We start from the raw sequence: 26,124 nt of genomic DNA, 5'->3' as shown, positions 1-26,124 counted from the left end.
CAGAATTCCCGGGACAGAATTCCCAGGGTGGGATTCCCAGGGCAGAATTCCCAGGCCGGGATTCCCGCCCGGATCTCCCCGACGCTCCCGGGGATGTGGAGCGGGGCGGGGACACGGCAATGACGTCACCGCGCCGTTCCGCTGACGTCACGCCGTCGGCCCCGCCCCTCGCCATGGCGGCGCCCTGCGCGGAGATGGAACCGGCGGCGTCTCCTCCGTCCCCGCCCGCTCCCCCTGCGGCCGCGCCGGGCTCGGCCGGGCTCGTGTGCGCGCAGGGCCGCAACCTGCGGGCCGTGCTGTGCCAGCGCTGCGGCTCCCGGGTGCTGCTGCCCGGCGCCGCCACCTTCGCCCGCCGTGAGGTACCGGGGGGTTCGGGGGGGGGCGGGCGGTGCCGGCCGGGCGGTGACGGCCCCGTGTCTCCGCAGCTCCTCCTGCCCGCCATGAGGAAGAAGGCGGCGGCGGCGGCGGCGGCGGCGGGAGGCGGCGGGGACGTGCTGCGGGAGCACTGGCTGGTGCGCGACATGTTCTCCTTCGAGAACGTGGGATTCACCCGCGACGTGGGAAACGTCAAGTTCCTGGTGTGCGCCGACTGCGAGGCGGGGCCCATCGGCTGGCACTGCCTCGACGACAAGGACAGCTTCTACGTGGCGCTGGAGCGCGTGGCCCACGAGTGAGCCGGGCCCCGGGCTGGGAGCTGGGCCCGGCCCCCGGGAGCTCCGAGAGCCCCGCGGGGGCTCTGCTCACCCCGGAGCCCGGCTGCCCACAGCCGCTGCTCCCCGCTGGGACCGCCTCACAGCCCCGCCGGTCACTGGTTCCCACATCCACAGGCTGACCCGCCTCAGGAATTGCAGCCCTGGCACGGCTAACTCCTCACCTGCACCCGCGTGGGAAGAGTGGTGCTGCTGGGAGGGTCCCTGTACCCTGCAGGAACAGCTCACCCTGACATTTTTGCCACGTAACCTGATCTGCTCCAGTCTGGCTGCTCGTTTCCCTGGTGGCTGCTGTTGCTCCAGGGGGCTGAGGTGTCTCTCGTGCTGGTGGCCCTGTGACATCATGTAAATGGGGGCACTGGGACAGGGTAATGGGGACAGGACTGCTGCACTGAGTCGTAGTGGCAGCTGAAACTGTCTGACCTGCAGCCAGAGCAGTTCCAATGTTTAAGGCTGAATCTTCTGTTGATTTTTCAGAAGGAATGTTCACTGCCCCAAGCTCTAACATTTATGTTCTCCAAAACCTCATTCCACCTGACAGCTGTGCTCTGTGACAGTTGTGTCACCTGAAGTGAGTGTAAGGCATCCAACTATCGTGTGCAGTTCTATTAACTGAGTACTTGGGAAGAAAACCCAAGGTTGAATGTGCAGACAGCATAGACTGATAGAGCAGACAGCAAAGAAAATGTGCCAGATCATAGAGCTTTCAGGCAGCAAAAGTGAAGAGATTCCAGCCTGAAAAGGATCTGAATCATTGGACAGGCAGTGCTGAAGCTTGTCAGAACATGTGTGTGTGTGTTAAACAGTGATGTCAGGAAGGACATCTAAATGCTGGTGGTAAGAGTAATCTGGGATATTGTGACCAGTTTTGGATTCTGCCTTTTGAAAGCTGGGCACAAAGCTAATTAAAAATGGAAGGAGGCTGCAGCAGCTGTGGTTCTCACTGCATTTATCACTGCTGGTAATCATGGCCCAGTTCATTCTCTATTGCTATAACCCCTGTATGTGTGGCAGAACAGCTCTCCAGGGGTGCTCTGGGATCCCTGGTGCTGTGCCTCACTGTGGGACACCTCACTGTCCTCTGCTCATATGCACTTGGGTGCTAACCCAGCTGTGCAGGCGTAGCTGTCACTGTGCTGGGGTGATGTTCTTGTTTGTGCCATCAAACTCAAGGTGGGGTGTATGTCTGTCCTCCCAAGGCTGTGGGAAGAACCTTGCCCTTGCCCCTCTAGTGAAACAGTTTTGCTGTCAGGGCTCTGTAAGGCAGGCACAGCCTCGGAGGAGGCTCCCAGAAGAGGCATCCTGACAGCAGGAGGGGCAGAAACAAGTCCCTTCTTCCTGCAGTGCTTGAGCACCTGCACTTCTGAGGTTTGGAGACTCTGCCTTAATGTGTGGCCTGTTCTGGGGCTTCTCTGTCAGGAACCTCTGCTGTGGGCAGCCAGGATTTATCAGGGGAGGGAGAGGGGCAGAACTGTGGTCTGGGGGCTGAGGGTCTCGCTGAAGCAGGAGGCAAATCCTGTGCTGTGTCCTTGCTAAATGTGTCAGATGGACATTTGTCATGGAAACTGCTTCTTCCCTCCTGCCCTCCCTGTCTCTTAGTGCTAAGCCCAAGGGCTGCACAGGTTCATCGAGGAGATGTGCCTCAAAGGACAAGAGAGCTTCACTTGGGTTCTGCACAGGCATGGCAAAATGGTGGGATCACATCACTAATTTCACACTTTGATTTGCATTGCTGTCTCTTAGGGTATGTGTTCTGACTTGTAATAGCCCACTTACAGTCCATGTTACTTCAATATGCTGTGCTGCACAAGCTTCATTTTGAAGGCACCACTGTGCAGAACAGACTGGAAATCAGCTTGGTTAATGCTGAATAAATGACCTCCAAAAATGGAACATGTGTATTCCTGAGTGGTGGGTGGCACTGGGATGGAGCTGGGTGGGGTGGCAGCTCTCCCAGTCAGAAGAGCAGCCCTGGAGAGATGGGAGAGCTCAGGTCAAAGGCCTTCACATTGCAATGGCAACAACTGAAATCCACCTCAGCACAGCACTTGGAGTCCTGTGACCTCCTGCTCCTCTTCGGTGGGAGGGGGAGGTGAATCCTCCATGGATCCAGGTGTGCTTCCTGCTGACTCTTAAATATTAAATAGGATCACAAAGACTTGAAATACTGAGAAGAAATGAACAGTCCGATGGGAATTCTTGGGAAGAAGCTTTTGTACCATGAGATCTTGAGGGTCATACAGCCTCAGGTAGGGTCTTGTGTTCCTGCAGCTTGGAGAGGCCATGAGAGACACCCCTGCAGTGCAGGTGATGGGACAGCTGTGCTAATTCATGTTCCCTAAGGTGACTGAGAATTTCAGGGAGGGTGGGCAGGAAGTGGGGAGGAGGCAGCATCACTCACTGTGTGGAATTCCATTTCAGGCAGCTCCACTGTGCTGTTTATGGAGCTTTGTGGGAGGAGTGTCCCAGTCAGCAGCCAAGGCCTGGGGGAAGAGCAGCTGCTGCTCCACTGGACACATCACCAGGTCTAGGATCTGCTGAAGCTGCACCATTCCTGTGTCAATGGGAGCTAATAAAATCTCACATAGACTCACAAATATTCTAATTGCTTTTTATCCAGAATGTTGAAAAACTGCTTTCTAGTTGCCTGCAGTAACGCTAGAAAATAAGGATAGACACCCCTCAGTCATGGGAAGCACTTACATAGGAAAAGCTCATCTTTCTCTGTCAACACCAAGACACTGCAGAAACCCTTATTTCCACGTGTAGGTAACTTTAAATTAACTTGAAAATGGGTTCTTCTATTTAATGTCTGCATGGATTTGACTCCTGAGACCATCCTGTGTTAAGATGTAGCAGTGCCTGGAGAGGAAACAGTAACATCATGTATCCCTTGCTCCAGCCAATCCCTCCAGCAAGGTTCAGGGGGGCAAGTAATAAAAATTTTGTCTAATTTCTTCCCAGTGTGGATTTAAGGCATGCCTGGTTTGCATGAGTCAAGTGTTTATATGTCATGAATGTGCTTAGGATGGTTAAAAGCACACCTTGCTCCACTCTGGCTCTGGTGTTGGGATGGGTTCACAGCCCAGAGCTGTGGGCTGGGCTTGGCTGACATTGGCACCTCCTGTAGCTTCACCTCTCTGCTCCCATTCCCACCCAAACCTCCCACTCCAGCAGCTGCTGAATGTTCAATTTGATAACTTAAGCTAAAGCTTCTTTTCTTGGCTGCTGGGTTGCACATGGGAGTTTGGGTGCAGTGTGTGAGATGTGAGATGCTCCAGGGGCAGGGGCAGGATGAAGGCCCTCCCTCCTTTTGGCAGCTGCAGTGAGATCAGCTGAGCTGCCCTGGAGAACAGCCACAAGTTATGCATTGCACAGAGGTCACAATCACCCTCTTCCTTCCCTAAATTAATTACATTTCACTGAATCAGGTAAGTGGTGCATGGAGCAGGGGCTGGGATTCAAGGCTCCCTCTTTCCCAAGCTCTGCAAGTCAGCCAAAGGCCTTGGTGCCTGAGCCTGCCAAGACCTGAGGTCTCTCATTGATTCCTCACCTCTTACAAGGAATCTCAAGAAGAGCACTGATGACAGTGTAGACTTTGAAGCAGTAGCTTGGGGAACTTTGCTGTTTGCTTCCCTGCTGTATCCTAGGGCTAAATCCTTATGGAGGAGCCCAGCAGGGATGAAAGTGAGATCACTGTGACACGTGCACAGTGTCTGTGGGACCTGCTGCCTGCAGGTGTGGAGGGAAATGGCTCAGCAGAGCTCAGAAAAGAGCTGTGGTTGATGAAAACAGGGCCAGCTTGGTGAGGGAGGGGGTTGTGGCATCCCCCGTCCTGCACAGCTCACCTTGCTGCATTCCCTAAAAACCTCTGTGTTAGCAGGGACTGCCCCATCAGCACGGGCAGTTCTGCACAGAGGTGTTCAGGGGAACAGGGATTTCTGAAGTGCTTTATGAATTTTCCTGAAGGTCATTTTACATATCTGACATTATACTCTCTGGCAGGAACATAAGTAGGAGGAAAGGAAACAATTGAGATGAAATAGCTCCAGGGTCCTTGGACAACTGGTGCAGGGAAAGTGTCCCTGCCTCCCACAGAGTCAGGTGAATACAGGCCAAACTCCATAATCAAAGAAACACTAAACCTCCAAATATTTTGCCAAAAACCCACCAAATATTTTGAAGCTGCTTGGGGGGCACAAAAGGAAACCACAGCAGATGAGTGGAACCGGCCATAAAAATGCAGAGAGAATATGAGGGTTTTTATCAAAGCCAGCTTTGTTCTCTTTCAACCAACACTTTTATGCATTTCAGCATAAATACTTGAGTGCTGAGTTGAGAGGCAGGCAGGTCCCTTGGTGCAGCTTTGGTATGAGCACAGCTGGGCCCCTCAGTGACAGTGAGGGGAGAGAAGGGGGAGATGGCAGCCCAGCAATCCAGGTGAGAGTTGTGGGGCTGGATGGGGGAGAGAAGACAGATTTCTCAGCAGTGTGCTTTGGAGTGAGTGCCCCAACACCTGAAAATGACCCAATCTTGCACAAAGTGAAAATTAAGTGCTAGGCTCCTTTCACAAAATCCCTGAGGATGAGTGAGCAGGTTCTGGGGTTGCTGAGATTACACTTCCATCCTCTGAGAGGAGGAAGCAGCTCTGGAAAAAGTGTTGCTTGCATCTTTTCTAAAACTGAATCAAGCATGGCACAGTCCCAGTGGTTGCTGGAGTTTGGCTTTTGAAGTGCTGCACATCGAACACTGGGAGAGCTGCAGGGGTGGGAGCACCTGGGGGGGAGGATCTGTCCCTTGAGCATCCCAGGGCCATTTTCTGGGGGCCTAAGACATGAGCTAGTTAGACACAGCTTCTGCCTGGAGAAAGGCAGTGGCCCTTCCCTCCTTGGCCTCCTTGGCAAGGTTCTCAGCCATGTGGGCTGAGCTGGACGGGGCAGCCCCAGGCAGGTTTGGAGCCCAGAAATGCAGCTGGACCTGGCAGTGGGGCATGTGCTGCCACAGCAGCCGTGCAGCTGCACAGGAGGCCAAAGCAGGGAGCCAGAGCTGTGTGTTTCCTGCAGCCCCAGCTGTGTGTGGCAGGACAGGCTAGAGCTGCCAGCGAGGTCTGTCCTTCACAAGTAGAGCAATCAGGTGTAATTTGTGCGTTGATGGGATCTGAATGTCCCTGAGGCAAGAGGCTGCGCTGGGAGGATTCCCCCGTGGATGTGTTTGTCCCTGCTTCTCCTCACTGGGGAAGCAGCAGGGAGTGTGTGTACGCTCAACTGGGCTTCTGCTCTCCCTTTCATGTTCCTTATCTTCCAGGAGGCTCTGAATTCCCTGGGAGCAGACAGACAGTTGCTGTAATCGCTGTGCGTGCAGAGGCAGAGTGCTCCCGTCTGCTCGCTGCCAGGAGTCCCCTGTGCCATTGTTCCAACCCAGCTGGAAGAGATGCCCTGAGAGCAAGGGAAAATGAGCAAAGCCTTGTCAGCACAGGTATCCTTCCCCTCCTCAAGCAGCTGGCTCTGCACACTGCCTGGAATGCTGTGAACAGCAGGCTCTTTCCATGGCAAACATCCAGACCACACTGCAGAATCGCTGTTTAATTTGGAATATCTGGCAGTAGAACATGAGGACGTGGCTTCAAGAACTTGCTGCCTCGTGCTTTCCTCTTCTTTTGGAGGACTTGGTTCTCTGTGCCAGACCATGGCAGGTCCAAGGGCTGGCACCAAAAAAGGCCAGGACTCAGCAAATAGAACCCAGCTGCTGAAGAGGAAGGATGCTTGGAGAAAGGAGCAGCTTTGGGCTCCAGAGGGAGAGATCTCCCTTGATAAGGAATACTGAAGTGTGAAGGCTGTAGCTGTGCATCAGCAGCAATCTGGGGGCTCTGCCCTTGTCAGCTCAATCCCAGGTGTCTCAGACTGGCTCTGGTGCTCCACAGGCCCTCTTGGTGCCAGCACTGCTCAGGGGGATCTGGTTCCATCCCTTTCCTCAAGGCTCCTGCTAGGATATGGGGATTTCTATTGGAAACTCAGTATGCTGGCACCAAAAGGGAATGTCTTGTGTGTAGCTGGATGGTACCCAAGACACAGCCCCTGATTTTGGGAGAGGTGATGTCACAGTGCCCAGTGCTGCACATACTCAGGGCAGCACAACATAAATTGCAGTTTACTGGGACCTTCTGGCTCACTCCTTGGCACCTCTTTCACAGACAGTTTGTACTGCTGATCCAGCTAAACTGATGTGAAATTGGTCTTGACACAGAGTTAAGTGAGAAGAGGTTGTTGGCATGTGCAGCTGCACCACAAGGCCAGTGCAGTGCAGAACTGGGTGTCCTGGTTGTTGTGCAGTGCACCTGCAAAGCACCTTTGCCTTGTCCATGCATCCCTCTGCAGGTCACTGGACTGCCTGCAGTTCTCCAGCTCCACAGGGCTAATGGAGACATGAATGCTCAGCTCTGTCCTGGTGCCCTGCTCTTATCCATTGGTGTCACCATGAATTCCCAGAGGGTCTCCAATCTGAGAGTGCACTGAGGAGTTTTTGTTCCTACCTGCTTTACTGGTCAGCAATCCATGGGATTCTCAGTACAGCCACCCTGTGTGCTCTTTGGGTAGCAAGACCAACTCAGATCTGTGACACTTCCCCCAGCCCCTGCTGTCTGACTACCACAGATGGATACAGCCCTGCCAGTGGAGTCTGGACTGTGGATGTGTCGTGGTTTAACCCCAGCTAGCAGCTAAGCATCAACACAGCCCCTCATTCCCACCCCCCTCCAAACTGTGATGGCAAGAGAAGTGGAAGGTGAAAGTGAGAAAACAGGTGGGTTGACATGAAGACTGTTAATGAAAAATAATTATTTTTAAATGTAAGGAAAAAAAAAAAAAACAACAAAGAGAGGAAAATAGAAACCAAGAAAAACAAGTGATACAAGAAAGCAATTGCTCATCACCAACTGCCCTAAGCCTGGCCAGACCCCACCATTCCCCCACCCTCTGTTTCAGGGCTGACCAGAGCATGGTCTGAGATATCCCTGTGGTGAGTGGGGGACAGCTGTCCTGGATGTGTCCCCCCCCCAGCTCCTGTTGCACCCCCAGCCCAACACTGGTGGGTCAGGGTGAGGGGCAGAACAGCTCCTGACTCAGCAGGAGCTAAATCATCCTGTGGGATCAGTGCTGTTCTCAGCAGAGATCCCAAACAGCACCACAAGGTGCTGTGGAGAGCTGTAACTGCCCCAGCCCAGACCCATCCAGATGTGAGCTGTTTGTCACACTCACTCACTGCACCACCTCTGACAGGTCCCATGGTCAGAAGGACATGACAGAGATACAGATGGGAATGTCCAAACTCTGGGAATAGGAATGAGTTGGTACCTGGTGCTGCCTCCTGACCAGCAGGGAGGAGAAGCTGCACAGCAAGAGAGAACTGGATTAATGAGTTGTTTTGGTTACCCACAAAAAAAAAAAGAATCACAAAATGGTTTGGGTTGGAAAAGACCTTAAAGCTCATCTTGTTTCTACCCCTGCCATGGGCAGAACAACTCCCACTGTCCCAGGCTGCTCCAAGCCCTGTCCAGCCTGGCCTTGGGCACTTCCAGGGATCCAGGGGCACCCACAGCTGCTCTGGGCACCTGTGCCAGGGCCTCCCCACCTTCACAGGGAGGAACTTCTCTCCAGTATCCCACCAATCCCTCCCCTTTGGGCACCAGAGGAAACTCTAAGGTGTCCCTGGAGCCTTCTCTTCTCCAGGTGAACACCTCCCAAAGAAAGCCAATTAGTTGCCCTAAAAGAGAGACCAATTCCTCTAGCAGGGCAAGACAAGATATGTTTTCAGTATCTAAACCAAAAGTTAGTGTGGAGAAGACAAAATCTGTAGGCTAGGGACAGTTTACTCCCAGGTAACAAACTGAACTTGGAACAGGTTCAGGTACCAAAGTCTGGCATCATTTGAGACAGAGGCACTATCCAGCACAGACACAGCTCCCCAATACAGAGAAGCCATGGCCCCATCAGTGAGTTGCTCAGGAGGGCTTTGGATTCTAAATTAAAAACAACTGTTCTTGCTAGAGAAGCTTTTTCAGCTTTTACAAAAAGGAAATAGTAAAGGTTTGATACCACAGAGCAGCAGGGAAAGGCAGGAGAGCAGCACTGAAAGAGTCTGGGCTGAAGCAATATTTAAAGTGAGCAAGGATGGGAGCAGCCCCTGCAATGTGGGCTTGCAGAGAACAAAAAAATAGGGCAGATAGTGAAGTCCATGCTTGCAGGAGCAGGATTAAAACAAGTGGATGAACAAATAATCTAAGATTTAAAAGCAGAGAATGTATTTAAGGTCATTAAACCAGGCTTTTATTTAAGGATTACCTCCAAAAAGCCAGGCTAATAGCATGGTGAGGTTACAAAGTCAAGTGATCAAGGGAGAAAATGCTGATATTAAACTTGCTCATGAAACATTAATCTGTGTGCAGACACTGCTTCAAGTGCTCCGACTGTCACAGAAGGAACCTCACAAAACAAAAACAGAGCCCAGCCCTTTGGGGTTCCACTCTGGCAGCTCAGGCACATCCTGCCACTTAATTGGACACTCCCTGCGGGGGCAGGATCAGGTATAAACAGGGTTTAATCATATAATTAGAGATACGCCTACTGCACATGTTCAGGGTTCTGGAGGCCTTCCCTTGCACAAACCACTCTGGCTGTGCCTTCTGCACTTGTAATTCCCATATTTAAGGATTCCCAGCCCATCTGGGCTGTTTAGAACATGAATTAATTCAGTGCTGACTAGTTGAATGGTTTTCAGCTCTAAATGAAAGATATATCTTGGCACCTATGGTAAAGTCAGAAAGTACCTTGGACTTGATTAGCATAAGAGATCTGATAGCCAGAATGCCTTGGCAGGAATAAACAGAACTTTGAAGATTGCAAGAGGATTGAATCAAGCCTGGGACAGGAAAGAAGACTGAATCAAGTAGAAGAAATGTTGCAGAAATGTATGTTTATATGATGTTAAACCAAATCACTGTAGTGAAAAATGACTAGCTTTCCTAGAATGGTATTTAAGCAGATGTAACCCACAGTAAAATTGAATTCTGATCACCAAGTCAGTCGTCCCCATCTCTCCCCATCACTGATAGGCACCCAGCAAATATTCCCAAAACCCTCATGAAGAATCCATGTCCCCCCCATCAAGATTTGGCCTGAGGTCAGTGGATTAAGCATTCTCCCCAAATTGTTGCTCTGTTTGTTGCAATGCAGCATTTGAGATGAAAGGTGCAGGTCTGTGTGATGAGATAGAAAGTTGTTGTGGTTGAGAAATTCTACTCCCCAGTTCATGTTTCCACCAAGACCCCCAAACCAGATGCCTCTCACTGCCCCCCTTCTCCTCCACCTTCCTGCTCTGAGGATGGGGTTGAGAATTGGAGCCACAAAAGGTGCAAATCATGTGTTAAGAACAATGAAACAGCATGAGACAAGAAAAACAGCAATGAGATAAGAAAATGACCATTAATAACAACAACATCCCTGCTTCTCTTCCCCTTCCACCTCTACAGAAGACTAATGACAGTCCTGATGTCAGGAACTTTGTCCCTCCCCAGCCTCTGCAGAGCTGATAACGCATTTTGCAACAGCCAAAGGTCAGGGCTTTAGAGCAGGAGCCTCTGTAAAAGTCCACAGCCCTGGGCTGGGTGTCAGACCTGTCAGCTGGAGGAGAAGGGTTAGACCAGATTTGGTTAACCCAAGTGAAGAGCACCCAGTGTCCCAAAGGAAAATCAAAATACATGATGGTCCCTGTCAAGACAAAATGGAAGTAACTCCTTGACAACACCAAAAAACACCTGTAGCAGTACAGGACTCCAGATCTAAAAGGAGATTCTGTTACCTTCCTGGCTGCTGGTGAGGCATTGAGCTACCTCTGGGGAATGGAGCAGGAGCAAACAGAAAAACCCATCCCCAGTTCATAGGTTGGGATAGAAAGTTTAGAAAATATAGGCTGGTAGTTCAGGAATCCCCTATTACAGAGATCACTGAAAGTGGGGAAGAATATCCTGGGGTAGTGGTGATGTTACACAACCTCTTCAACACTTCCCAAGGTATTTGCTGTGGATCACCCCAAGTGAGTTCAGTAGTGAAAGGGTGAGCCAGGGTGACTCTTCCTGTGTAATGTCTTCTGTCCTTGGTGATTTCCTCACGTATACAATCACCTCAAAATTAAAACACAGAGATCTAAACCAAATCTCCCACCTTCTGCTACCTCTGTACCAAAAGGGCCAGGAGACATCACCAATGCAAAGGGGAACCCAGAGCAGCACAAAGGCACCAACACTCAGCCCAGCACTGTCTGCTGCCACGGCAGCATGTGACAGATGTCCCTGGGATCTGTCCCTGAGATGAGCACAGACCTGGGCTCTTGTTTGCCACAGGTCAGGAGATCAGTCCCCGTTTGGGAGGCACCTTCCCACTTCTCCCCCAGGAGAGCCTTGAGCTGCCAAAACAATCCCATCCTCCTGTGCTGGGAAGGGAGGGAAGGGACTGTGTTTATAACTGTTCAGCCATATCACACCATCCCTCCCTCTGACACTCAGCCCAGGCCCTGACCCCAGCCATGGGACTTTCTGGTACCATTTCATCTGACCTGACCAAGTGGAAACTGGGTGCTCATTTTGGGAAAAGGGATGAGGAAAGAATAGAAGCAAAGGATGTAGTACCTGTCTATACCTGTCTGTAGCTAAGGAAGATTTTTGATGGCAAATGATCCAGGGAGCTATGAATGGGTGGCCACAAAAGTTGCAGCTGGCACAGCACTGTCCTGCTGCCATGGGACAGAGGATCCATCCCCACTCACCTGGGTTATGCTGTTCTCCTTACGAGAAAGTGGAATCCGTGTTAAGGAACTGGCTGCTGGAGTGTGCTCCTTCCTGCTGCTGGAGAATGACAAATCCCTTCACCAGCTCCCAGCTGATGTACAGGACCAGCTCCAGGTCCTGCCATCTAAAATTTAATATAAAATAAAATATATTAAAGACAGAAAGGGTCTTTCAGAACCAGAGAATAAAACCTGTCACTGAGGAGCAGGGCTCCCACACTGCTGAGGTGCCCCCTGATCCAGGCTGATGTAAGGCTGGTGGCCATGGGATACAGCTTAAACCAGAGTAGGAAAACTCACAAAGTCACTGCCAGTCCCCCCTTCCCCATCTGCCATGTTCCTGTGTAGGAATTGTCCAGACAGGCATCTGGGCTGGGTTCTTTGGGCTCCACAAAGGAGGCATTTGGAAGGGAGTGTCTCTCCTGGCTGATACAGTCAGAGGAGCCCTACACTTCTGGAAGGAGTCAGATCTAAAAGCAGTGTGAGTACACAGGACTGAGGATGGATGTGTGAAACAGAATGGATTTGCACTTGGAGAGGAGGAGATGAACCTGAGCTCTGAAGCAATGGAGCCATGGTGAAGCGTTGTCCCAAGTGGTGCAATCTGATCACTCTCACCATGTCCCCAGCAATCCTCACACCCAGCTGGGTGTCCTGTGAGTTTGGGATGAGGAGGAGCCAGTACCTCAGTGCCTGGCTGAAATGCAGACAGCAAGCTGCCCCTGTCTATCTGAGTACTGGGAAATGCACATGGAAATCCCAGGTCATCCCAGGTACTTTGAGCAGGCAGGGACGGGGTTAAGGCTCTCGAGTTTTTGGGAATTCATTGATGGAAGTGAATGTGCACACATTATTTATCCAGTTCTTCTGAGAAGAACAGAAAGTGAGAGCTGCAGAGTTGTATATTCAAATAAGTTTCATCCAAGCTGCTGGAGAAGCCCCAGCTCCATAGTGCAGCCACAGAGACTGTATCACAGATACACAGCTAAGTCCAGAATTTTTGGAAGGTGTCATATTCACTAAAGCCATGGGTTGCAGCCAAAGTCTGTGCCTGGGGCCACGATAGCATTACCAGGAAAGAAAATCCTGGGGAAACAAAAGAACTTCTGCTCACAGAACTGATCTCCAGCAGGGAAAAAGAATGCGTTCAAGAAACCCCTGATCGCCCCTTGGACTCAACATGACTGTTTAGTCAAACTAAAAAACATTTCAGGCCCCTAGGAAGGGTTTTTGGGTGTGAAGCAGCACCAGTTTCTGTAGGACTGGGGGACTTTTGCTAGTGCAACAGCTCTGAGGGGGCACACTGAGGGAAACTGAGGCACAGTCAGCTCCAAGTGCCAAGCATGTGATATTGCTGCCTTGATGTCCTTTTCACAGAATCACTGAGGTTGGAAAAGACCTTAAAGATCATCAAGTCCAATCTGTGACCAGCCCCAACCTTGCCAACACAACCTCTTGTGTTCCGGGCTTGCTGAAGATCAAAATATGAAAGAGAAGATTTATCTTAAAAAAAAACATTGCACACCTGTATGTTTTTGCTTGGTGTCCATCACAGGTACTAATTTGTGTGATCACTCCCCACTCTGGTGTGGAGATGGCCAAATTCCCTAAACACTGCTTTCTTATACCCCACCTGTTTTTCAGTCATAGATTACACTTGGCATAATTCTTTGGAAAAACAATTATATCAATGTTATTTGTGGGTTTTTCCCCTTCTTCCACCTCTGACTTTCAATCCTCTGATCCTTGCTTTCCAAGGTGCTTTTGCCTCTCCTTTCAGGGTACACTCACACAGGTTTCATTAGGGTTTTGAGCCTTGGGCTCCAAGGATCACAGTGGGGTTGGTAACAGCAGGAGCAGCATCCTCAGCAGGTGTCAGGTCCCTGCCCTGGAGATCAGAGTAAGTTGGTTCATCCCTTCCCTCCATGTACAGATCCAGCCTGGCACAATTCCACCACACTCCTGTCAAAAGTACCACCTTTATCCAGGCTGCTTGTAGGACTGGAGATCTACACAGGAAGAGGACAAATCACCTACTCTGTTATTGTTCAAAATTGTTTCACATCCCTCTCCTGCTGTAAGAGCCTCAACTCAGTGCCAGAAGAAGGAATTTCCTGAAACTGGTGCTGGTTCTGAGGCTCTGAAGGATGGATGGAACTCCAGGTATCAAACATCAGACTTGCACACACAGCAGCTGCTTTTACCCAGGGAGTCAGTTTGGCAATCTCAGGAATATTTCTGCTAATATAACTTAAAACATACAGCAGGGTTTTTATGCTTCCCACTTAATATTCAGCTTACAATGGGGCATTTAAACACCAGACCTACCGATTTCAGTAGTGTCACAATATATTAGGAATGGTGAACCAGTACGACATAGACTCTCTAGATGAGTGTCACAAGACAGCAGGTTTTATTATTCCTTATCTTCTTTTATAGATAGGTCTGAGACTGTCTGAGAGATAAAACTCTCATGGGTCATTAAACCAACACATCACTATTATTGGACAATTAGTAACTACACCACTTGACTGTTTCTTACAAGTAAACAACAAGGATCCAAACAACACCTGCAATGGTTGTTGTCCTTCTCCAAGGACTGTTTGGATTCCTCCTTACGATTTCTCAGGCCACACTTTCTCAGGCCAGTGTGAGAAAGTTATGTGACTTGGTTTCACACAGGCTCTGTGCTCCCTGCCTGCTTTCAGCATCCATACAGCAGAATCTGTGTGACTCTCCAGATCTGGCCCTTTAGCTTTGAGTCCTTTCCATTTCGTGACACTTTATCCCAGCAGTGGCACTTGGCACAGGCACTGTGACTGCAGTGGAACTGCTTCCAGCCTCCTGGGAGAGGGATTTGTCCACACCCCACTCTTTCAGCCCAGACACAGCAGCCAGAGCCCACCTGGAGGACTGGGGCCTCTGGGTGCCCCCCAGGCAGATGTGGGGCTCGGTCCCCAGGTGCCCATGCCTTGGGCCCGGCTTTGCCCGGCTGTTTCACTGGTGCTTTCCCCGGGATAGGGATAGTGCTGGGACAGGGAGAGCTCTCACCCAGGACACCCGTGGGTGGGAGGCCACGAGCGGCCCCCGTCCCTCTGGGCTCCGGCTCTGGGCTCCCCCGGCTGAGCTCGGAGCTCTTGGCCAACACCCGGAGGGTGGACAGTGCTGAGCCCCCTCCCCTTCAGCGGCTGCGTTGGGACAGAGCGAACCCGGCCCGGGGACGGAGCGATCCCGGCCCGGGGACGGAGCGATCCCGACCTGAAGAGGCGCCTGAGGAGGGAGGTGGCGGCGACCTTCGTTGGCGGGAAGACCAAGCCCCGCCCCCTCTCGCCCCTTGTTACAAATCAGCCAATAGTTAGCCCGGGTTGGTGATTGACGTTCCTGTTATCCAATGGAGTGCAGCTGAGCGCCCGCTGCGCCAATGAGCGCAGCGCAGGGAGCCCCTCACTCTATATAAGCTGAGCCCGGGGAGGGCCGCTGCTGTTGCCGTGCTCCTCAGACTCGTTGCTCGTCTATCCCGGCGCTCCCGAACCATGGTGAGTGGGGCGAGGGCTCGGTGGGGCAGGGGTGGTCCTGATGTGCTCCTCACGCTGCGGCGGGAAGGTGAGGAACGAGATGGGCGGTGGGATTGCCCTGCTGAGCCGTGGAGAGCAGTGGGTCTCGCTGCCCCGAGCCGTGTCTCATCCTGCGCGCTGTCGCTCCCGCCGCCTCGTCCCAAAATGATGGTGGCCTTGTCGAGAACACGGCAGTCCACGGGACCCTCAGCCCCGGCCGGGTCTGAGGCTGCAGCTTCGCCCCGAGCACCGGCAGTCCCTGGGGCGCCCTGCCCTCACAGCGCGGTGAAGCCGGGGCAGTGTGCGGCTGTGCGCCACCCGCAGGGCCGGGGGACGACCCGAGGTGCCGCTCCCCTGCTCCTGGCCCGGGGCACTCCGTGGTGTGAGGGGCTGGGAACGCCAGGGTTGGGCTGATGGGGAGAATTCCTGAAGGACTTTGTGAGACTGGCTGGCGAAAATGACCTGGTAAATTGAGTCACCTTGCAGGGTAGTCTGAAAGGCGTGATGGGGCTGGGGTGTCCCACGGGACGGGGTTCAGGTGCTGAGCTGGGCAGCGCAGCTGGAGTCTGGGATGGACATGCGGCTCTTCCCCGTGGGGGTGTTGTATCCTGTATCTCTGAGAAGAGATTGTCAGGTTACACGTGTCACCTTGCTACAAGTGTAGCAAGGCTGCCACTAGGCTTGTGAACGTGTGGGAAATACTTGTTGAGCTGAAAATGATTGTTTGTTCGAGTATTGGTACGATATGTTGAGGTCCCTTCCTTTGGGGGCTCTGTATTGCCACAGTTTTCAAATAAAGTCAAATCAAGAGTATGAATACAGCTCCTGGTATCTGCAAAGGATGCAGGTTCCCTGGAGTCCTATCCCAGGGAAGCAACATTCCTCCATATGGTGTGCTGATGACTTTGGTCTGAGCTGGCACAGCCAGCTTGGCTTTCCATCAGCCTCACTCAAGGTCCTCCTCATCTGGATCTTGAGCAGTGTGCTGGGGAGTGCAAAAAACCTAGAGCCTGATCCAGCAGTGCCATGGAGGAGCTGGGAGGCTGCAGCCCAGCAGTGAGTGCAGCAAGGGGTTGAGTCTGCAACTGCTGGAAAGGCAGTGACAGGACAGGCCAGTGCCCTTCAGCCTGGAGCACATCCTGTAGGGAAAGGAGACGGAGACTGGGCTGGAGAAATTCTGCCTGAAACTTTGTATGCTTGCAAATAATATAAACAAGTGTGAGAAAAGCATTTAGTGTTAAGTAAATAAGAGGATTCTGCAGTGGTTTGAATACCACTGCTGTCTGTATACATTTAATCCTTATTCTGAAACTCTTGTCAGTGATGTGTGAAGGCCCTGAGCTATAATGAGTGGGACAGTTCTCTTCCAACTTGGAGCTGATGCTTTCAGAATAAAATCTGAGCCTTGTTCTTCAGTATTCTTGGTGCTGTGAAAATGCTATGCAGAGAATAGGCAGAGAATCTGTTCAGGTCTGGCAAAGATTTGTGTTTCATTGAGTAGTCACATACAGCTTAAAAGTCCTTATCAGAGTTGTAGGAAAGCAGTAGAAAGAACTCTTAAAGCAGGACTCTGAGTAGCACCAGGCTTTGTGGCTGACCTTGTCTAGCCAAGTTTTGAAAACCACCAAGGATGGAGATCCCCTCCCACTTCTCTAGTGACCTTGTTCCAGGGCCACACTGCTCCCTGGGGAGGCTTTTCCTAACACAAACCTGAGCCTTGCAGCAACCTCAGAGTCTGACCTGGAGCCACCTGCAGAGCAGAGGGAAACCTTCTCCTGTGCTGGCCAGGTATCTCCTTTTGTTCCCTGGTATATGGTTTGCCCTACTGAAGGCAAGAGAGCCCTGTGGGATATTCGGGCTGGTTTCTGTGGGAACCTCCAGGATCTTTGCACCAAGGCTTCCTCTCAGTTACTGCTGGTTGTACTGGCACAGGGAGGCACTGCATGATGTGATGAACTTTGTATTTTGTCCAGGTAAACATGCCATGGTTTAATGTGGCACCAGTAGCACCTGGTCTGTGGCTGTGTTGCCAAACTATACATTCAGAGTTGGAAGGGACATTGGGCCTGGCTCCTGGTCCTGCACAGGACACCCCCAAGAATCCCACTGTTTGCCTGAGAGTGTTGAGTTCTGTCAGCCCTGGGGTTGTGGCCATTGCCTTGGGGAGCCTGTTCCATTGTCTCATCACCTGTAATGCATCTAAAAACAACAATCACCCTCTGGGGGAAGGATGTTTTCCTCATATCCAGGCAAACCTCCCCTGACACAGCTTCTGTTGGGTCCTGTCACTGGTCATCAGAGCTCTCTGCCTCCTTTCAGGAGGAAGCTCTAGACCATGATCAACTCTCCCTTCTTCTCCCGGCTAAACAAGCCAATGCCCTCAGCTGCTCCACATACCCTTCTTTATGCCCTCCATCTCTCTGGTGTGGGGTAGTCCTTACACACCCTTTCAGTGACCTTTCCTAGATACTTAGAAGTTTCTCTAGCAAGGTTTAGATCACTGGTAGGATCTCAGTCAGGTGAGGATACAGGCTGATGTGGTGGTCTGTGTTCTCCTTTCCCTGTAGAAAAGTTTCAGGCTGTCCTGCTCTCCTAAAGGGCTGTTCCCCAAGTCATGTCCATGGTGTGGTTTCTGTGGCACTGCAGTCAGTTTTCCTGTCCCCTCTTTTATGCTGTGCAGGTTGGCTCTGTGTTCTCTGCCATGGCAGCACTGGACAAGCTCCATCCTTCAGCCTGGAGAGCAATGGTGTCATGGCTTTGGAGAGGTGTGGCAGCAGCTCTGAGAAAGGCTTCTTGCAGAGAGGATGTGGGCTGGACATCTGAATATCCAGCTTGGATGGATGGGAGCTTAAAAACTGTTCAGCTGCACAATGTTGTGCTTGAAAACAGGCAATTTTTTTTTTTCCTTACAAACACAGATTTTAATTTCATGGGGCTCTCAATGAGTTTGAAAGGATTGTGCTCCTGCTTTCCTGCATTGACTGTGGATGTGGAGTAGGCAGTTCCAGGCCATAGAATTACAGAATGGTTTGTGTTTGAAGGGACCTTAAAGACCATCCAGTTTCACCTCTTCTTCCAAGTTAGACCAGGTTGCTTCCAGCCTGGTCTTGGACACTTCCAGGGACAGGTCAGCCACTGCTTCTCTTGGCAGCCTGTGCCAGGGCCTCACCACCCTCACAGGGGAAAATTTCATCCTAGCATCTAATCTAACCCTATCTTCTTTCATTTTAAGGCTGTTTCCATTTGTCTAAAGTCCCTCCCTAGCTCTCCTTGAGCCCCTTTAGGCACTGGAAGGGGCTCTGAGGACTCCCTGGATCCTTTTCCAGATGAACAGCCCCAGCTCTCCCAGGCTGGCTCCAGAGCAGAGGGGCTCCAGCCCTCGGAGCAGTTCTGTGGCCTCCCCTGGACTCTCTCCAGCAGCTCCACGTCCTTCCTGTGCTGGAAGCCCAGGGCTGGAGGCAGCTCTGCAGGTGGGGTCTCACCTGAGTGGGGCAGAATCCCCCCTGCCCTGCTGCCCATGCTGGGGGATCGTCCCAGCACACAGTGTGGGGTTCTGGGCTGCCAGAGCACATGGCTGGGGCACACTGAGCTTCTCATCCTCCAACACCCCCAAGTCCTTCCCCAGGGCTGCTCTCTGTCCATTCTCTGCCTGTCCTATACTTGTGCCTGAAAATACTCCTGCTTATCCTGGAATTCCAAGGGACTAAATTGTCCCATCCAGTCACAGGGTCTGAACACTGTTTTGGGTAACAGTCACATTAAACTGAAGTTCATGTAGGCTCTTCTAGGATGTGCTATACTGATATTCAAAACTAGATGTTGAATATAAAATGCCACAGATGGACCAGGAGTTTGGAGATGTTTCTATTTTGGTTTGCCTTTTACCATTTGCAGTCCTATGCTGCAATATTAAATAAACTGGTTTTATGCTCTGGACATCAAAGGGAACTTGGGAATCCATAAATGGATAGGAACAGATAATTTTGCTGCCATGAACTATTTTCTACATGGGTTTTGTGAGGTAGTTCTGTCTGGTGTACACAGTACCTTGTGTACAGCTGTGTGGTTTGAGGCCTGATGAGGCTGTATGGAGGGATATGAAGGGGTTTGTTAGGCAAAGCCTTTCCTACTGAATGATGAACTTTCCTCAAAGGATTGGGAGAATATTTTTTTTGTTTTTGTGTACATTAAATGAAGTGCTCCCAGATCCTGGGAGGATTTTGCTGCCTCTGGTGGTTGTGCTCCTGGAGCTGAGGTCTGGGTGATGCTGTTCTGGACATTAGGCCAGTGAGATGTGATCATCAGCTTTTCTAAATACTTGGTTTGGTATGAAGGGAGGAATTGGCTGAAGAACTTGAAAGAGTTGATCAGACTCTTCCTGATTGAAGAATAACAAAGAGGAATAAGCTTGTAAAAATGATAATGTCCAAAAGGCTTTTTCTGGGTGGAGCTGATGATGTCTCAAAGAGGTTTTTGTGTTCTGTTGCGTTTTGTGCCAAGTGCCCCCAACACCAAGACAATAAGGCCAATGTTTTAATGGCTTTGCGGGCTGGCAGTCCCCCTGGGTGTGCTGAGCGTTTGCTGAACAAGGGCAGCGCTGTTTGTGCTGATTGATGTGTTTCTGTCCCACAGCGCGAGTGCATCTCCGTCCACGTGGGGCAGGCGGGCGTGCAGATCGGCAATGCGTGCTGGGAGCTGTACTGCCTGGAGCACGGCATCCAGCCCGACGGCACCATGCCCGGCGGCGGCGGGGACGACTCCTTCAACACCTTCTTCAGCGAGACCGGTGCAGGGAAACACGTCCCACGCGCCGTGTTTGTGGACCTTGAACCTGTAGTCATAGGTAACAGTGATTGCACAGCACTGTGGAACATTGCCACGGTTTTTTGCTTAAGGGATCCGTTCTTCTAGTCCTGAAAAATGCTTTGGGGCTTTAAATTTTTAGTGCATAAAGCTTGCCTGTACCTTCCTAGTGATGGAAAATACTTGGTTTTATTTGTTGGGACTGGCAAATGTGCATTGTGGAGCCTTCAAGAATTTGCAGCATTACCTTCTGCCAGCCTGTGGAGTTAAATGGGTCTCATGAACATGCTTCATGCTTTTCTTATGCAAGGAGCAGTTATAGCCCATTGGAACAGTATGGCATAATGTGTATTGCAGTCAATAGTACCTCTTTGAGACACAATATATATCATTAGGAAGATTCCTTATTCCCTACACAGGAATGATTCCTGTGCTTTCCCAAAGCAATCTGAGTAAGCTGAGCACTGCTTGCAGAAATGAGTCCCCATAGCTGGCCTAAATTCAGGGACTTTTGAACATGTGCTTCAACTTCCTGTTACCTTATCTTTGAGAAATAATCTACTCCTGAAAATGAGTTCTGTTCCAAGCTCTGGCAACACTGGCTTTTGGTGTTCAGATATGATCCCTTGCATCAGCCACTAACCAGTCCTCCATCCTGGGGCAGTAGATGCACTGTCAGCTCAATATGAGCTTGTGGTTTCACAAGACCTTCATCCCTTGTGTCAGGAATCCTGGTTTTCCTCTCACCAGTGTGTGCCAGAAGTAATTCTTCTGGAGCTGTTTTTTTGCTATCTTGCCTCAGGTAGTGATTTGGAGCTCTTGTAGCAGATGTCTGTGTTGCCTGTGCTTATGCAGTTGCTGTGTTTTATCTTTCTGCAGTACAGAGTTGGGGAAATGTGTGAATGTGCTCAGGCTACTTCTCTGTACCCAAAACATGTCTCTCCTAAAACTTCTGTTCAGTGTAACACACTAGACCCCTTCTTGTGACTAACACAGCAGAATGGACCTCTCAGGGGAGCAGGAGTCTGTGGGAGAGCTGGCCTATAACTTTGAAATGAGCCCAGGCACCCCTGGCCATACTCTAATATTCCCAGGAGCTGTTGCAGGTCTGGCTTTGTGCTTTTTTGAGCCCTGTGATTATTGCCTCCTCTGCTGCTGACCAGGTGGTGGCTCTGAGCAACCAGGAATGGGTGAAAAGTGAGATGAGGGAGAACAGGTGGCAAAACAGGGCAGAGGAGCTGATGAATCTTGGAACAAATGCCAAAAAATACTGAGTGTCCCATTGCTTGTTGGTGTTGCAGGTGTAGTGTGGGGAGATGAGCAAGATTGCTAATAATCAAAGGTAGGGCTTTTTGTTAAAGGTTATGTCATGTGCCTTTCTGGGAGATAGCTGCCCTTTGCTATTCCACTGCTAATGTGAAAATTACTGCTCTGGTTTCCTCAGCAGGGCTCATGGGTCTCCCCATTCATGCAGCAAATCCCTATGCACTGAATTTATGAAAAACCAATCTTTGTGCATGGAGCAGCTGTGAAGCTGCCACATGTGCACAGGGATTTCTGTCCTTCCACATCAGTGCTGGTCTTGCAGAAAGCAGCATCATGGTGGATATGCATCACCTCTGAAAGCGTTGGTAAAATACCATCAAACTTTCCACCACAAAATAGGGCAGAGACATCTGGGAATTCAACACAAGTGTCTCTAACAGTCTACCCCAGCTAGACTTAAAAACATGAAGACAGCATGTCTGGGGCAAGCTGGTTTAGCTGTCCCCTCTCTGAAGTACTTTGGTCCAGGCACACTTTTGTAGTCCAGTGACTGATCCTCTGAACTCCCCAAGTTTTGTTACTTCCTGAGGACCATCCTGGCTCACGCTACCCCTTTCTGCATAGTATAAAGAACTATTTTATTTTGGTTCTGTATTTTTTCCTTATTACCAATATTTGTCCTTTTTAATGTGGATTCCCAGACACATGGGTGTTTGAGATGGTAAATTTTCCAAATTGTTTTTTTTTTATGCAGTCTTAGAAGTACTTTAGACTATCAGGTTGTGGGCTGCAGTGGGAGCTGCTCAGCCTAAACTGGTTTGAGTGCTAACTGTATTTTTACATATTAAACTTATCTTTGTCTTGCTTGTTCTATTTCAGAATAATGAATACATGCAAACAGGCAACTTCAGCTGTAGTTAATAAAGCTCTCTTCTGATTTAAATTAAAGGATGCAATACTGCAATAGCACACAACTCAAGAGTGGCTTGAGCTGAACCAGAGACAAAACTCTGCTGAGTGTCTTTGTACCTTTCTGGTAGGACAGAGCTTTAGCCTGCTGGGTGTAAGTGCATTTTTCTGGGAGCTAGTAGCTCTAAATCAGTCTCCAAATGTGTAACTGCTGGGGGATGCTGTGGGTGCATCTGTAGAGTCACTTTAACACAGCTGTTTGTGCTGTAGCTTACAGTGCAGGGTTTAGATAATTGCAGAATCCTCCAAGAGCATCTTTTTGTTCCTTTTGAACCCTTCTTTACCTGTGGCAGAAAGTACAGTGAAGAGAAAGAGACATGCAAGCTGTGTTGGCTCTGCTGCCCACAGAAGCATCCTGGAGGTATTGGGAAGTGAAGGGGGAAAAAAGGATTTCACCTGCTGAGCTGCAAAAGTTTAAGTTGTCTTAAACTGGAAGAATGGTTCTGCTGCCATAGTCCAGTTTTAAATTGCTCTGACAGGTCAAAATTCTAAACTTCAGTGTAAAATAGAAGAGTTTCCTAAATGGTAACTTAGTTTTTCTTAGTTATTCAGCACTTAGGCTGTAGGAGGTCACCTACTGATAGGTAGTTGCTTTTTCTCTCAAGGTTTAAGTACATTGTTCTGGACACCCTCAGAAGTTTAAAAAAGCTATATATATAGAAAATTAACTTTAAAATATTTATATATTCTATAATAATATGTATCTTGTCTCTCCCCAGATGAAGTTAGAAATGGGGCATACAGGCAGCTCTTTCATCCTGAGCAACTGATATCTGGGAAAGAAGATGCTGCAAATAACTATGCTCGAGGTCACTACACAGTTGGGAAAGAGATAATTGATCTGGTTCTAGAACGTATCAGGAAACTGGTAAGACTTCTCTTCACCAAATGTTCTGAAATGTCTGTTTTACAGGATTTGGAAATGAGGTTATCAAATACATAGCCCTATAAACTGTGCTTTGATTTCTTTGTGGTATGATAATCTGTGGTCTTATTCTGCATCTGGTTGTATTCTTAGCCAGCTGAGAATGGGTGAATTATTCCTGTGAGATATGGCTTTCAAGTGGCTTAAAATGCTGATGAGGCACCTAAAACTTCATATATAGTTTCATGTTCAGAAAGCCAGAACCAAAAATTATGATTTGCATAGTTCCTGCTGGAGAAGGGTTTGTCTCTAGCTGTGGCTCTTTCAAGGAAGTTTAAATAAGAATGCTTGCTTCTGTGGTTCAGACTATTGTTTGCATTTCCTGCTATTATGATTTCTGGATTAATTTTAAGGTAATAACAGTAGAAAAGGAGTAAATATCAGTAAGTTGGGATGTTTCAGCCTACCCAGTACTTCAGTCATCTGGCAAACTTATGAAAGTGGCCATTTAGGAGGTTCAGATTGCCTATTTAGGGCTGCTAAGCGTGTCCATTGCCAAATCTGTCACAAAGATAGGAATTCTCATTGCACAAAACCCAGGTGCTTTGATATTGAATGTTAAGAGTCATAGTGTAAAGTTTACCTTTTGCAGGTCACAACTGGAATTATTCTCAACACTTGACTGCCACAGTCTAATTAAAGCAATGATAAGTTTGCAGCAGGCTGTACTCTGACCTGAAAAACATTTATCATTTCTTTGTATAAGCTGTTGGCAGTCCCTGTTAATCCTGGGAGCTGAGCATCATGTGGCACCTCTTTGTGAGGACAGGGCTGTCTAGTTTTGTCTTCTGAGTAGAGTGAATGGGACTGGCACTGTAATAGCCTGTGACAGCTCACTTCCCTGAGCAGAGATACACACTTGGCACTCATCCAGCTTTAGAACAGCAGCTCTGGGATGGGGGATTGCTCCATTTTTGTGCAGATAGAGAATACCAAGGAGCTGTAAGGGATAGATACTGTGTAGGTTTTTGAATATTCCTGCTTTTCTTGCTCATTAATGGGCTCAGCTGAGAATTTGGGGTAGAAGGAATTTTGAGCTAGCAGTGTGAAATGGTCATCATCCAATATAGAGGGAATTTAAACCAGCCAAGAATAGTTTTGCATGGACATCTCCTTGATTCATGGTGGATAAATTCCATATTTCTGAAGCATGAACAGTTGGTATGTGTCAGAATTCAGAGCTGTCTTTCTTGAGCTTGACTGGGGATTCTTAATGTACACAATGTCTTGAACACCTGTATTTTTCTCTTCCAGTCAGATCAGTGCACTGGCTTGCAGGGCTTCCTGATTTTCCACAGCTTTGGTGGAGGGACTGGATCTGGATTCACTTCTCTGCTGATGGAGCGCCTCTCGGTTGACTACGGGAAAAAATCAAAGCTGGAATTTGCCATCTACCCTGCACCTCAGGTCTCAACAGCTGTCGTAGAGCCCTACAACTCCATCCTGACCACCCACACCACGCTGGAGCACTCTGACTGTGCCTTCATGGTTGACAATGAGGCCATTTATGACATTTGCCGTAGGAACCTGGACATTGAACGCCCAACCTATACCAACCTCAATCGCCTCATCGGTCAGATAGTATCTTCCATTACTGCTTCCCTTAGGTTCGATGGTGCCTTAAACGTGGATCTCACTGAATTCCAGACCAACCTGGTGCCTTACCCTCGTATCCACTTCCCGCTGGTGACGTACTCCCCGATTATTTCAGCAGTGAAGGCCTACCACGAGCAGCTCTCGGTGGCTGAGATCACCAACGCCTGCTTTGAGCCGGCCAACCAGATGGTGAAGTGTGACCCACGGCACGGCAAGTACATGGCGTGCTGCATGCTGTACCGCGGGGACGTGGTGCCCAAGGATGTCAACGCCGCCATCGCCACCATCAAGACCAAGCGCACCATCCAGTTTGTGGACTGGTGTCCTACTGGGTTTAAGGCAAGTCTCAGTTCCAGCATGATTTTGTAGGCTTCTTATTCACTGTCCTGAGTGTATGGAGTGTGTCTGCTCTGAGCTGTTGTGTGGGTACCTGGTTTGTATTCTGAGATGTGGAGATTTAGGTTCTTGTGAAGAGCTGTTTTGTGATTTTAATTTTAATCAGCTCCTGTTGTCTGACTTTTGATTATTGTCATTGTCAAACAGCACAAAGAAACTCATGGTCTCTTCCACATCTCCTGTAGGTTGGCATCAATTACCAGCCCCCCACAGTGGTTCCTGGGGGCGACCTGGCCAAAGTCCAGCGGGCAGTCTGCATGCTGAGCAATACCACGGCCATTGCTGAGGCCTGGGCTCGCCTGGATCACAAGTTTGACCTGATGTATGCCAAACGTGCCTTTGTTCACTGGTATGTTGGAGAAGGGATGGAGGAGGGGGAGTTCTCGGAGGCTCGGGAAGATTTGGCTGCACTTGAGAAAGATTATGAAGAAGTAGGCACAGACTCGATGGATGTAGAAGATGAAGGTGAAGAATATTAAATCCAATGATGAATTGCAAGTCTGCCATTTCACTGCCTCTTTAGTAGCACTGTAAATCATGTAAACTGATTGGAATAAAATTATTTGATCATGAACTTTGGTAGTGTCCAAACACTATGTACACTCATTAACTGCATACAGTCAGCAGTCCAAGAGATGGAATTATTTTCTGAAAAAGGTAGCTGAATAAAATAACCATGCTGTAGTTCAGTCAGTTCTTGTCCTTAAGGCACTGCTATTTGAAGAGCTATTAGTGCCCAGAACATGAGATTAGAATGAGCTGGGGCTTTTTCTGGGAGATGTTAAGTATATTTTTTCCAGGACTCTAGAGTTGCTGTCACAAGAGACAAAAGGAACTGTGTTACCTACAAGATGCAAGAGCTTCAAAACTGAAGGCTGAGTTTGGGTTTAGTTGTATCCTATCCTTAAGCTTAGTGAGAGCCATAACTTAGAGATGCAATAACCTGGATGGGGAGAGGATGCTCAGGGTGTGTCATAGCATGATGAACCTGCCACTGGAGCCAGAGCCTGAGCAGTGTTTGCCCTTGTGTTGCTGTGCCCTCCCACAGAAGGAACTGGAGTCCCTGTCT

The 26,124-nt window shown here is 49.6% G+C and overlaps 2 protein-coding genes and 1 long non-coding RNA gene across 3 annotated transcripts; 2 read left to right on the top strand and 1 right to left on the bottom strand.

Annotated features, from left to right (window-relative positions):
- Positions 1 to 164: 164 nt before the first annotated feature.
- On the top strand, positions 165 to 2,603 carry RABIF (RAB interacting factor). Its single transcript, XM_015650765.2, has 2 exons — positions 165 to 359; positions 426 to 2,603. The coding sequence occupies exons 1-2, from the start codon at positions 174 to 176 to the stop codon at positions 672 to 674; spliced, it is 435 nt and encodes a 144-aa protein (XP_015506251.1). The 5' UTR covers positions 165 to 173; the 3' UTR covers positions 675 to 2,603.
- An 884-nt stretch (positions 2,604 to 3,487) lies between these two features.
- Positions 3,488 to 14,927, bottom strand: LOC107214941. The gene is made up of 3 exons (XR_001525060.3): positions 14,805 to 14,927; positions 11,526 to 11,671; positions 3,488 to 3,572 (listed from the first exon to the last, which is right to left on the bottom strand). It is a non-coding gene; the product is annotated as an uncharacterized LOC107214941 (long non-coding RNA).
- A 54-nt stretch (positions 14,928 to 14,981) lies between these two features.
- On the top strand, positions 14,982 to 25,629 carry LOC107214939 (tubulin alpha-8 chain). The gene is made up of 5 exons (XM_015650764.1): positions 14,982 to 15,082; positions 19,733 to 19,943; positions 22,858 to 23,006; positions 24,318 to 24,998; positions 25,241 to 25,629. The coding sequence occupies exons 1-5, from the start codon at positions 15,080 to 15,082 to the stop codon at positions 25,532 to 25,534; spliced, it is 1,338 nt and encodes a 445-aa protein (XP_015506250.1). The 5' UTR covers positions 14,982 to 15,079; the 3' UTR covers positions 25,535 to 25,629.
- The last annotated feature ends 495 nt before the right edge of the window (positions 25,630 to 26,124 follow it).

This window comes from Parus major, chromosome 26 (assembly GCF_001522545.3).
Source record: "Parus major isolate Abel chromosome 26, Parus_major1.1, whole genome shotgun sequence".
Classification (NCBI taxonomy): domain Eukaryota; kingdom Metazoa; phylum Chordata; class Aves; order Passeriformes; family Paridae; genus Parus; species Parus major.
The sequence above is the reverse complement of the archived record's forward strand: the minus strand, read 5'-3'. Positions and strand labels throughout refer to the sequence as shown.

What these genes read in the sequence shown, in the direction of transcription:
- RABIF (XM_015650765.2), top strand. Translation starts at nt 174, where the DNA reads ATGGCGGCGCCCTGCGCGGAGATGGAACCGGCGGCGTCTCCTCCGTCC. An exon ending in CCACCTTCGCCCGCCGTGAG is followed by an intron (nt 360 to 425) that starts GTACCGGGGGGT and finishes GTGTCTCCGCAG; the next exon opens with CTCCTCCTGCCCGCCATGAG.
- LOC107214939 (XM_015650764.1), top strand. An exon ending in CCTTGAACCTGTAGTCATAG is followed by an intron (nt 19,944 to 22,857) that starts GTAACAGTGATT and finishes GTCTCTCCCCAG; the next exon opens with ATGAAGTTAGAAATGGGGCA. An exon ending in TAGAACGTATCAGGAAACTG is followed by an intron (nt 23,007 to 24,317) that starts GTAAGACTTCTC and finishes TTTCTCTTCCAG; the next exon opens with TCAGATCAGTGCACTGGCTT.